The sequence below is a fragment of the Chelonia mydas genome, chromosome 1 (assembly GCF_015237465.2).
Source record: "Chelonia mydas isolate rCheMyd1 chromosome 1, rCheMyd1.pri.v2, whole genome shotgun sequence".
In the NCBI taxonomy this organism is placed as follows: domain Eukaryota; kingdom Metazoa; phylum Chordata; order Testudines; family Cheloniidae; genus Chelonia; species Chelonia mydas.
This window is the reverse complement of record NC_057849.1, coordinates 305,838,791-305,852,184: the sequence shown is the minus strand read 5'-3', so window position 1 is coordinate 305,852,184 and position 13,394 is coordinate 305,838,791. Positions and strand designations below refer to the sequence as shown.

General features: G+C 40.4%; 1 protein-coding gene across 26 annotated transcripts in view; it reads left to right on the top strand.

The window, feature by feature from the left end:
* Positions 1-13,394, top strand: part of CADPS2 (calcium dependent secretion activator 2) — a 556,952-nt gene that overhangs the window by 111,691 nt on the left and 431,867 nt on the right. For all 26 annotated transcript variants that reach the window (XM_037888978.2, XM_037888976.2, XM_037888967.2 and 23 more), the window contains exon 2: positions 3,506-3,619. In XM_037888978.2, the coding sequence (XP_037744906.1) occupies positions 3,506-3,619 (114 nt within the window). The remainder of the gene's footprint in view (positions 1-3,505; positions 3,620-13,394) is intronic.

The window sequence follows — 13,394 nt, the reverse complement described above, 5'->3', positions numbered from 1 at the left end:
TGGAGGGTAGGGATAGGATACACAGGGACCTAGACAAATTGGAGGAATGCGCCAAAAGAAATCTGATGAGGTTCAACAAGGACAAGTGCAGAGTCCTGCACTTAGGACGGAAGAATCCAATGCACCGCTACAGACTAGGGACCGAATGGCTAGGCAGCAGTTCTGCAGAGAAGGACCTAGGGGTGACAGTGGACGAGAAGCTGGATATGAGTCAACAGTGTGCCCTTGTTGCGAAGAAGGCAATGGCATTTTGGGATGTATAAGTAGGGGCATTGCCAGCAGATCGAGGGACGTGATTGTTCCCCTCTATTCGACATTGGTGAGGCCTCATCTGGAGTACTGTGTCCAGTTTTGGGCTCCACACTACAAGAAGGACGTGGAGAAATTGGAGAGAGTCCAGCGAAGGGCAACAAAAATGATTAGGGGTCTGGAACACATGACTTATGAGGAGAGGCTGAGGGAACTGGGATTGTTTAATCTACGGAAGAGAAGAATGAGGGGGGATTTGATAGCTGCTTTCAACTACCTGAAAGGGGGTTCCAAAGAGGATGGATCTAGACTATTCTCAGTGATAGCAGATGACAGGACAAGGAGTAATGGTCTCAAGTTGCAGTGGGGGAGATTTGGGTTGGATATTAGGAAAAACTTTTCCACTAGGAGGGTGGTGAAACACTGGAATGCGTTACCTAGGGAGGTGGTGGAATCTCCTTCCTCAGAAGTTTTTAAGGTCAGGCTTGACAAAGCCCTGGGTGGGATGATTTAGTTGGGATTGGTCCTGCTCTGGGCAGGGGTTGGACTAGATGGCCTCCAGAGGTCCCTTCCAACTCTGATATTCTATGATTCTGTGGTACTAGAGATATACCAGTGAGTCATGTGAAACAAATATTTGTATTACTGAGTAGTAGGTGTGATTTGAAACACAGGCTGGAGATATTAAAAACCTGCAAGTATTGTGTTGGGAAGCATGTGAAGTACTGTATAATCACACACACATGTAAATGTGCTGCAAACTTTTCCAAAAGTCTTTGTGGTCTGAGATGAAGCCCGCCCTTGTTTGCATAGACTTCCACTAAAGTTTATATCTTGCTGCTAATCAGTGAATATTTTTTCTAGCTGTAATCATGGTCAGTTTTCTGTAGTTAGCTTACCCTTTTTTCCAAGTGTGCATAGTTCTCAGCTTTGAATTGGCTCCTCCCTCTTTTCTATATACACTACTCTTTTTTCGGATTTGTCCCATTTAGAAATCAATACAATATTTGCTAAGTTTGTGTTGTCATTTTTTGTTGCAGAACAACAAATAGCTTTTATATATAATTTGGAAGTGAATTTTGTAGTAAATTGCTGCAGGTTTCAGCATACAAGTCATAGAGGCATATGGCTGTTTAAATGTTTGCGGAATCTTGTCATGCTATAGCTTGTTAAGCCTCATCTCCAGTAAAGGAATTGAAAATTCTCATTTGTACTATCTCTGGTAGGAGTTCTTTGTAAATTCTTTAAATTATACACAACATTAATAAGATGAGCAGAGTTTTGTTCTCTCATTTACACTGTTGCAACTCCAGTGACCTCAGCGGGTATGTCTATACTGCATAGTAAACCCGGATCTGTAGGACCTTGGCTTGTGAAATCCACACTGTGCTGCTGATGCTGGAGTTAGTGAGTATGTGGTGATGCAGCAATTAATTGGGTATCAATCAAATCACTCTGTGTTGCTCCAGTGTTTTGCAATTGGTTGCTCTCACTTGAGGTAGGCTAGCCTGAGTGGAGTAACTCGAGTGTACTAACTCAAGCTAACTTTGGCGGTTAAAGGCAAGCCCTAAATGAAACACGCAAAATCTAAATATTGTAATTTTTTTTGTCTTCTTAGGAAAGTGGTCCAAAATGGAAACCTTTGTTTCCTGCTGAGTATTTTGCCAGTCATTGTTGTTTAGCAATTTCTAGCACTGTCATGTGAGCTTTTGGATATTTCAGTATTGGCTAAACGAAAATTTGGCAATAGTTAGAGAAAAACTTCTGCAATAAATGATTCTGCGTGACATAAGTGTGATACACTGCACAGTACGTCCATTAGCAAGCATTATCTTTTGGACTACAAAGTATTTGTGTTAGTTACTTAACAAACCATGGCTGCATACTTGCTTAACAAAGCAAGGTTCAAAAGGCTGACTTTCTTTCAGTCAGCAGTGTTTGAATATTTTAATTATGAACTTCGAGTAGAAAGTTAATCGCGATTTAATCACTGTTTTAATCACACTGTTAATAGAATACCAATTGAAATTTATTAAATATTTTGGATGTTTTTCTACTTTTTCATATATATTGTGTTCTGTGTTGTAATTGCAATTAAAGTGTATATTTTTTTACAAATATTTGCACTGTAAAAATGATAGAAATAGTATTTTTCAATTCACCTCATACAAGTACTATTGTGCAATCTTTGTCGTGAAGTGCAATTTACAAATGTAGATTTTTTTTTGTTACATAACTGCACTCTAAAACAAAACAATGTAAAATTTCAGAGCCTACAAGTCCACTCCTTGTTCAGCCAATTGCTAAGACAAACAAGTTTGTTTACATTTACAGGAGATAATGCTGCCCACTTCTTAATTACAATGTCACCTGAAAGTGAGAACAGGCATTTGCATGGCACTACCGTTTTGTAGCCAGCGTTGCAAGTTATTCACGTGCCAGATATGCTAAACATTCGTATGCCCCTTCATGCTTTGGCCACCATTCCAGAGGACATTCTTTCATGCTGATGCGCTCTTAAAAAAAAAAGCGTTAATTAAATTTGTGACTGAACTCCTTGGGGGAGAATTCTATGTCCCGTTCTCTGTTTTACCTGCATTCTGCCATATATTTCATATTATAGCAGTCTCGGATGATAACCCAGCACATGTTGTTTGTTTTAAGAAGACTTTCACTGTAGATTTGACAAAACGCAAAGAAGGTACCAATGTGAGATTTCTAAAGATAGCTACAGCCCTCAACCCAAGGTTTAATAATCTGAAGTGGCAAAATCTGCAGATGATACAAAACTACTCAAGATAGTGAAGTCCCAGGCAGACTGCAAAGAGCTACAAAAGGTCACTCAGTTTTCAGCCTTCTTTGAATTCTGAGAGTAAACCAATGGTTGTTCATTGAGGCAACTGCCATGCTGAGGGTCCAGTTGCTATTGCTGAACTATCAGAACTGCCACAAGGGGAGATTCCCTCCCACCCTCACATGTTCTGACCAACCAGCATCAGTGAATGTACACGAGGGATACACCAGTGCCGCTAGTATCATGCTAAGTCTTTGCTTTTGTACTTAGTGAATGTCTGAGAGCTGCTGCAGTTTGCCTATTTCTCCTGTCAGTCCCTGTCTGCTCTGCCTGGACTTCAAAGAACCAGTACTTTGAGGGAGCCAATTTCTGTTCTAATCCCTGCCCCAAAAAGGACAGTATTTTGATGTTGGAAAAGATTTTCATGGTGACACTAATTGCATTTACCTTTTTCTCCCACAGCTCAACAGACAGCAATTACAGATACTTAAGGAGCGTTTCCAGGCCTTCCTGAATGGAGAGACACAAATTGTAGCAGATGAAGCATTTTGCAATGCAGTGAGAAGTTATTATGAGGCAAGTTGAACACATTGTTTTCTGTGCTGTTTTAAAAGTTTAGTTCACAAGACTGTTCTTTTTAAATAATCCATTTTACATGGAAGGAATTGTAAGGTTCCAAGCCTGTGAGCTCGCAAACCTCCTGAAAACATTTTCTATACTGCTTTGCAATTTAAAAAATTTAAATCCACTGCCTGGGCATTAGAGATAAACTGAACTGGAAAATGTCCACTTCTTTTGGGAAAACAAAACAAAAAAACCCTGGTGCTAAAAAATCTTTCTGGCAATGATTGATAAAACTGGGTACTGCTATCTTTATCGCCATATGTCTAAATTACCCCCTTTTAATCAAGGTTTCAGCTGTAAATTACCATCTTGAGATACATGTCCCCTAGCCTTTTAAATTTTCAGGGACAATAGAGAATATCTTAGGGACAAACTGCTCTTTTTTTCTTCGAGAAGGAATAATGCTGCCAACGTAGTTATACCAAGTCCCTTGAATTCAGCTTGTGACTTCCAAGGGATTCTGTGTGGTTAACACCGCCAGCATCAGTTTTCACATGTGCTCTATAATTGCTTAAGGGAGATGCCCTTTTCTGGGGAGGATAAAAATGTCCCTCTGATCTCATAGGTAACACTAACTGGGGAATATATTCGTTACACTGTGCAGAAAGCAGCCACTGTGAATATAGCATTTATCTATATAACAAAAAAACTCAAAAAAAAAATTTGTTCAGCATATCATCAAGGCTGCACATTTAAACTTGATTTAGTTATTTCTTTGAGTTGTTTGCTTCCTAATTTCACTGTATTGCTTTGTTCTTTTTCAGATTACTCTCATTTTCTTTTAGCATATTATTCCTTCTTATTTCCTACTGATGTACTTCATTTATTGGGCAAAGACATTTCTTGATGCAGAAAGAATTATATCTGCTAATAGTGTTATGGATTGTTACATTTTGTGCTGAACAACAAATGTAGATTAAGCAGCTTGTCTCCAAAGCTTGGGAAGTGTGTCAGGATTCAGGGTGAGAGGTTCTCCTTTGCACCAAGTCATGGAGAAGAAAGTGTGTTAGCAGTGGAGAGACAGAGAGCGCCCACATTTGTGAAGAGGTTGGGGAAGGCCATAGTTATCAAGGTTAGAAGCCTGGTTGACAAGGTGGATATTGGGAAGCCTGAAACGTTGTTAACGGTGATAGGCAAATAGGTAAGGGGAGGCATTTGAGGCAACTAAAAAGTAGATATGATACTGGATAGATGGAGAAGTGAGGCGTAGGAGGCAAGATTTAGGAGCAATTGTGTGTAAGTGATTGATGATCCAATCACCCAATAGCAGGGTGATTTAATAGTACAGTTCTTACCATTTGTTCAGCTCTTATGTTCAAAGTGTTAAGATAAGGCAGGGGTTCTCAAACTGGGGGTTGGGACCCCTCAGGGGGTCGCAAGGTTATTACATGGGGGGGGGGGTCATAAGCCTCGACCCCAAACCCCGCTTTGCTCCCAGCATTTATAATGGTGTTAAATATATAAAAAAGTGCTTTTTATGTATAAGGGGGGTCGCACTCAGAGGCTTGCTGTGTGAAAGGCGTCACTAGTACAAAAGTCTGGGAACCCCTGACATAAGGAGCCTCAGAAGAAAATGGTGAAGGAGTATTTGGGTAAGAAAAGAACCAGAAGAATACACCAACATAGAACCCCAAATAGAAGGCAGCAGATTAAGAAGAATTAGTACTGAAAAGCATTAGACATGGACTATCTAGTCTTCTAGAGAGACTGATTTAATGCCACAGGGAAGTAGCTTAGTGGTGGCCAGAAAGAGAGTCATGATGGACTGACAGATTTCTGGTGCTAAAACTGCAATGATAAAATCAAGGGAGAGAATTGTTCATTTTAAGGATTCTTCCTCATCTAGACATTTTTGGTGTTCAGCTAGCAACTAGAATAATTGCATCCTCAAAAGTGGGAAACAATTGCATGCATCCATAAATTTCTGGCATTTTTGATCTCTTGGAAGACTTTTCTTTTCTGGGCCTCTTTCACTTATGACAGCTATGCTCTTGAGGAACACTAGAATTGTCTGCTTCCAAAATATGGCTTGTGTATGCCAGAGATGAGGCTTTTTGGGTGGCTGACCGATGAGTGTGGAATTAGCATTTGCAAGAATGCAGAGCAAGCATGAATCTGAACTCCTTTAAGACTAATGCAGAGCTGCTTTGACAAAGTCTTCACACGCTGCACAATATTTAAAGAAAAACATTCACTAAAGGCCTTTTCTGAGATGAAGGAAGAGAACAAAAGTCAAGAATATGTTATGTCTGAATTGCTTTTTAACTTACTAAGGTGCTAACTTACCTGAATGGGGATCATGATACAAATACCTAATTAGAAAATCTTGACAGTTGATTAAACTTACTTGTTCATCAGACTATATTGACTCATATAGAAGCTACTCTGCCCTTTCCAACAACTCAGTTTAATATAATGAGGAGCATGGCCTAATAAAAATAAGGCCATGTATGGAGTGGAAGATCTCAGTTTTTCAGCTGTGTTACATAGTATCCTCTCTTAGCTCTGGTAGGATAGCTGGGATATTTGTACACAATGCTCTTTCTCAAACGTTGGAATTTCAAATGACTTCCCTCTAGAGGTGGTCTTGGACCTAATTTTGAAGCCCGGCATGAACCCCAGTAGATCACACCCAATTCTGAGGGTGTGGAGCTGTTTCATACCTGACCTCCTCTGAAAAGCTCCCCAAATAAAATAATCCCAAACATATATGGTTCAAATTAAGGGCTTGTCTACACAAACAATTGATTCATTGCAAGATGGGGGTGAATCTACCCCGCATTAGTCTGTGGTAGACTAACTGTCCTTGAGCACCCTGCTCACGTGGACACTAACAGTTCATAAATGTGCTTTGATCTAGTCCCATTTCAAAGAAGACTAGATCAAAGTGCATTAAGGAACAGTTAATGAGCACCAACAGGGTCAATGTGGACAGTTAGTCTGCAGCAGGTTAGTGTGGGGAGATTCACACCCCATCCCAGCTTGCCGCAAGCTGGTGGTTTGTGTAGACAAGCTGAAAGGCACATTCTGAACAACCCCAGTACTGTGCACTTTCTGGTCTGAGTGGCAACACACTTGTGATAGCTAGACTGAGATTATAATTACGATATGGTCAGGGGACACTCTCATTAGCTGTGCTATCATAATGGGGTTGCCCACAGTAAGGCAATATTATCCTCTTGGCTTCCAACTCCAAGAAGAAAGGCCTTCCCCAAGGCATATCTTAACTATAATGAGCAAATTTCTTAGCCTTTAGAAACTGCCTTCCATAGAAAAAAACCAAAAACAGTACAGACTATGGATATAAGCAAAGACAATGGAAAATATATCCTGATAAATCATCTCAGGTTTTTTCTTCTTCAGCTTTATATTTACTGAGGTTAAAAAAAAAGTATGTGAACAGTCCCCAAGACTCCTCATTTATTAAAAATTGAGATTAATTTAACATTCAAACAGCAAAGTGAATGGTCAACAGAAATATTAAACTAAGACAGCAGCCTGTAATAAATATATGATTTCCAGAGATCATGCAGTGTCTATCTTCTTTCAATAATATGTAATCCAAAAAGTCTTTACTGATCTGTGATAAATATAATTTTAGCCTTAGTCAAGTTAAACTGGATAGGTAAAATTATTAAATCCCTCTTAACAGAAGCCAAAATCATTAATAAAAAAGCTGTTCTACAAAATGTCATTTAAGAAAAGAACACAGTCGCTGGTTGATGGCTTGAGGACAGGCCTCCACTGGGCAATCATCCTTTAAGACAATGCTACTCAAAGTGGTGTCCATCGGCTGACGGTCCGCAGTGCCTGGGACCTGAGGCAGCGCATTCTGCTCGCGCTGGCTCTGCTCTGCTCCCCGCGCACTGCTCCGGCTCATGGTGGCTCAACCCTGGCCGCTGCCGCAGCAGCTGCCAGCAACTCTGCCGCGGCCGCTGCCATTGGCCGGGTTGCCCCCCCCCACCCTTTGCCGCGGAGGGGGAGAGGCTCTGCCCGAGCTGCAGCGTGTGTAATATGTGTGTGTGTGTGTTTTCCGGCACGTTGTGCCATCCATTCACGCTGCTCCCTGCCCAGCCCCGAGCAGACAAAGCCCACGGACACAGTAATAAGGAGAAGACTCATTAATCTCTGGCAATTTCTTGGGTTTGGCTGCCACCCCCTCTCCTTTTCTCACCCCTCCACCCCACTCTCCTCCCCATCCCCAAAGGTAGCCCCTTGATGCTGGAAGACAGTTTAGCACAGGTTTGGGGAGAGGAAGATTAATTATTATTGTTGGTGGTGTTCCGTGAAATTTGACAGCATCTGCACTGATCAGCGGAGCTGGTGGAGGAAAAAGACACTGCAGCAGGTTGTCGGGTGGCAGCAGATAAGCCTCCTAAAAGTCTGCCAACTCTTAATATATTCATTATATTGTTTCCGATAGAAATTAATATGACTACGAATGTTCAAATAATATTTTCTTGGATTGTAAACTAATAAGTCATTTTATACCAGATGCACAGCCTTTCAGTCAGTCTTCAGTGTATTTAAATGGGAACATCTCCACGAGTACGCCCATTCCAATTAATACAGTGAAGAATGTTAGTTTTTCTGATCTGATGCGCTACGTGCCTATGCGAATATGATGATAATATGGCACAAATATGGTACCGGTCCCTGGCACATCGGAAAAAAAATTGCCGGTCCGCCACATCAGATAGTTTGAGAAGCACTGCTTTAAGACACACTGAAGTTCCTCTTGCTGCTGGCAGGCATACATAGCACACTTCTAGCCAACATGGTGAGCGGTGTTCCTTCCACCAGTTAGTTCAATGTATCCTGTTCATTTTCCATTGTGGCTGTCTGTGGTATATACCGCTGCACTTCATCATCTTCTAGTCTATCACCATCATGTAGATGCTCCCATTCAACAAAGTCAGTCAGTGCTTTTATGGCAGCAGTAAGGAGATTTTCAATGTTGCCTTGCTTTACAGGGTCTTCTCTGCCTCCTTTCAGGGCTGGCTCTAGGTTTTTTGCTGCCCCAAGCACAAAAAACAAACAAACAAACAAAAAAAGGGCCAGAACGCCGCCCCTTGAAAAGTGCCACCCCAAGCACGTGCTTAGTTTGCTGGTGCCGAGAGCCGGCCCTGCCTCTTTTGATTAGTCTGCACACTTTGGAGTTAACTTGGCATTCATTGCATTCAAAATGGATTACATTTAGGCCAGAGAAGTCATTCTATCTTGTTGAGGTCATGTGTTTCTACTTTTTTTTAAATTAGGCACTTATAGTGTCATTGCCGGGGCAATAGCACTATGAGTGGCTAGTTTAAAAAAAAAAAAGTGGAAACACAAGACCTACACAAGACAGCTGCTTGCACTGTAGTATCTGAAGACACTTACTGTGCATATCTTAGGGTAAAGCTCCACTCACATGGGATGATTAACAGACAGATAAAAAGGAAGCTGGATGAGGTCTTTAGGAACAACGTGACAATGTTGTGGCAGTGCACAATGAAAAAAATGAAAAAGTAAGGAAGGACTCTTGTTGCAAACAAACACTGTCTTGTTGCAAACAATAGCACTGTAATTGGACCCTGCATCTGTTAAACTCAGAGCTTGTCTACATCAGGTTTTAGTTCGTGGCAAGCTGGGTTCCTACAGCCCCCTTTCAGCAAAGAGCGTCGGCTAGTCTCAGAGAGAATGGCACTGCATACTCTGTCGCTTCAGGTGAGGTGATCGGATTGGTCAGTGGCTCATCAGACCATCCTTAGGCAGTAAAGCGGAAACCAGAGGAAAGAAGTTGAGGGAAACACACTTGTACAAGGAGGATGTACAGAGGATGTCCACGACCCTCTCACAACCTCCTTCAGCAAAGAGCGTCAGCTAGTGCCGCATACTCTATTGCATCAGGTGAGATGCCAGACCAGTCAGTGGTCCTAGCCTATGACCTTCCCCACAGCCCCCTTTAGCAAAGAGCGTTGGCTAGAGCCGCATACTCTATTGCCTCAGGCGAGATGTAGGATCAGTCAATGGCCAAAAGAATTAGGGTTGCCCAAGGACGGAAAATAGGGATACGCATTCCTTGCCTCAGATGGGGCCCATTTTGCTGGTCAAGCCATGCAGAAACAGCCCATCTTGGCAAGGGCTTTTACTGCTCTTCTCCATTGGGACCACAGAGCTTGCTTTAGAGACACCTCTGGTCATGAGTGAAGCTTCGCAGAGGGCTCTGGGCATCTTTCTGTGACTCTTGCTTTCACACTGGCACACACACACACACAGATTAAGTCCTAGACAGCCACCTTTGTGACTTTTGCGGCCTACCTGAAGGCGTCAGAGCTGTTTGACAATAAAGTTCAGATCCAGCACGCAACTCACCCAATTCCAGAGCCTACAGTCAGTTCTCCACCGAAAACCCAATATAGAGATTTAAAAAGGTGTCTTACCTTTCACATGGCACCTTGGGTTCGGAGGGAAATGGCCTGCAGTCCTCTAGTCATGGATGGTATACGGTGGATGCCGGACAAGTCCCCAAATTGTTGTGGAAAACGAGTCACACCATCTGTTTGGTTCAAACAGTCTGAGGCCTTTATTGAATACAAGCATGCAGGGAGAGGGAGACAGAGATGGTCACACATAGGTGCCATCCTGGTCTCTCTTTGCCCTGCCCCTATAATACCAGTTTTATATAGGTCCAAATCCAAGCATTTCCTTATTAGTTATTTTTCACCACTCAGGCATTATTAATAAAGCCTTATAAGGAGATAATGGAAAGACAGTTTCATAATTAGCACAGTGCTGACACACCTTGTTATTATCAAGGTCTGCCGTTTGCTGTGGCAGCGTTTTGAATAGGGACTTTTGCAGGGTGGAGGGTGCATATAATGGACAGCTAGGGACTCTTCCGGAGGCCCTTAGGTTCTTTTCTAGTTAGAGATTGGCCTAGTCCATTATCTGGGTCAAGTGCCACAGCCCAGCATATGTAAATGCTTTTAGGGATTTCTAGGAAATGCATTAACTCAATTTTTCATTTTATTTATCATACTAATCTACCTTTGTTTTCACCTTTCTTCTAACCCTGCTCTATGTAATTGTGAATCTTTGTGTCTTGGTCTCTGCATAATTAAAATTGTATCCAGGGCTTTATTAGAAGCCTGATCTGATTTTGTCACTTACACCCTTAATATATCGTTGGATAGAAAAAAAGGTGTGTGTGTGTGTGTGTGTACGCGCACGCGCGCTTACTCTCAGGGCTATAGTAGAATTTTTATGGAAAATTCCGTTACGTTCATTGAGTCCAGATTCTAGTCTGCTTAGAACATCAGTTGGTGATTTTAGATAAGAAGTAAAATTGAATCATATGGCAATTTATTATGAGTAATTATACTGGACACACTAAGAGTAAAATTTAAGTGGGAAAGTGATTATTGAAATAAAGTATTCCTTTGCATATTTTAGTCCAATTAGTTCAGACAAAAGCCAGCTCAGTAAAACAGTAGGCACAGATTCACGCTCTTAAACTTGAGACGTGGTGGTTGGAAAAGCATCTAGCATAAGACCTGTATTCAGAGGTCCAGCACAAGACTTATATGCACCACTTAAGCCATATTTTGAAAACTTAAGTGATTCATATAAGCCTTGTGCTAGCGTTCTGCGCAGTAGTTTTTTACTCTTGGTTGTATTTAATCTCAGAATACATAAATAGGTGACAAGAATGTCTGAAATGTGACATTGAGACTGGTGACTTGAGTCATATTTTCTGGAACTAACTGGTTATTCAGAAGTTCTGGATTGCAGTAAGAACTACTGTAGATGTTGTAGAGATTCAAGGTTTACTACAACCACAGGTTTGTATTATTAATGATATTTTCAAATATTGCCTGGACAGATGTAAAAACAAATGACCCGGAATGTCCTTAGCAGTAGCTAAGAATTTTTAAAAGGCAGAGTTTGTACTGGCTGATTTTTTGTTTATATTTCTTTAAAATAGTCTTTTGCTATTTTTTAAAGTTTGGAACCCTAAATGTTAATGGTAGTAAAACAACAATGTGATGCTGTAGCTAAGAGGGCTAATGTGATCCTTGGATGTATAAGCAGGGGACTATCTAGTAGGAATAGGGAAGTGGTGTTTTTTCTTTCCACGGCATTAGTGAGGCTATTTATTGGAATAATGTGTCTTCTTATAATGTCCATAGTGGAATATAGCATGTCCCTTTCTGGTATCCACACTTCCAAAAAGGATGGTGGCAGATTGAAAAGGATTCAGAGAAGAGCTACAAGAATGATTAAAGATCTGGGAAACCTGCCTTATAATGAGCCTGAAAAAGTACAGTATATTTAGTTTATTCAAGAGAAAATTAAGAGGTGGCTTGATCTGTGTACAAGTTGCTAAAATGGGGTAGAGATTTCTGATAGTAAAAGGCTCTTTAATTTATCAGAAGTTATAATAAGATGCAGTAGTTGGAAGCTGAAGCTAGACAAATTCAGACTAGAAATAAAGTGTAATTTATTTTTAACATGGAAGATAAATAACCTTGGGAATAACTTACCTAGGGTAGATTCTCTGTCACTTGAAGTGTTTTAAGATTAGATATCTTTCTGAAAGCTATGCTCTGTCTCAAACAGAAGTTATGAGCTTGATGCCAAGAATCACTTGGTGATATTTTATGGCATGTATTATCAAAAGGTCAGACTAGATGATCACAGTGGTCCCTTAAGGCCTTAAAATCCATTAATCTGTGTATAAGCTGGATGATTTTAGTCTTTGTAACTGTCTAGTAAAAAATCTATAACAGATGCAGTAAAATAAATGACAGCAAAGGTTTTTATAATTCATTATAGGAATTTGTATAGATATGCTGAAAAATCTTAAAGCGAAAAAGGTTGATGGCTTGAATTAAACTATTAAGTGATTTACCACGTGTGTGGACAAAATCATTACAAGTCTGAAAATTGAATACCGTAGTTCCATTAATTTTTTCCCAACAAGGTGAAGAAATCTATATTATCAGTCTTACGAAACTGATCATTTGAGTTGATCTCTTCTTTTTTGTGCACAAAAAGGAGAATGTATGTATTAATTTTACATTCTCTGGCAGCAAGAATGCAAGGAAATTTAATGGGAAATCTTTGTCAGAACTTACTCTAAAATTTCTGTGTAATCATGAAACTAAACTCTGCAAGGAATTACTGGAGAACGTGAGTTTTCCTGTAGGTATATGAGATGGTTTGTTTAAAAGATTCAGTACTAAATTACCAGAGTTTAATATGTTGGAACTTAAAGACGATCTTGTTAATATTTTTTTTTTAAATTTACCATTATGAAATAACTCAGTCATTCTATTGTGTTAAGGCTTGGAGTCAAATTCAGAATTGGTAGAACATCACTAGAGTTGCATCTGTTTGCGTAAAGTCTGAATTTGGCCTTGGATATCAAATATTGAGCACAATTGTTTTTGACCATTGTATTGTTAACTTTAGGTGTATATTCTTTTGATACCAGAAAGTTTAGAAATTTTGTCTCAAATTGTCCAAGTGCACTAATCTATTGCTATTTGATCTTAAATACATACAAAATTGTTGTATCTAAGCATCAAAATTTCAAGTTTTTTCAAATAAATGTACACCCAATGAGACATTGAACACCTACTGCAGTGTGTGTGTGTGTGTGAGAGAGAGAGAGATATGACATAAGTGTGTTTAAGTAGTACGCAAGTCATGCTGACCCACTGGACAAGGGTGAATTTTGTGT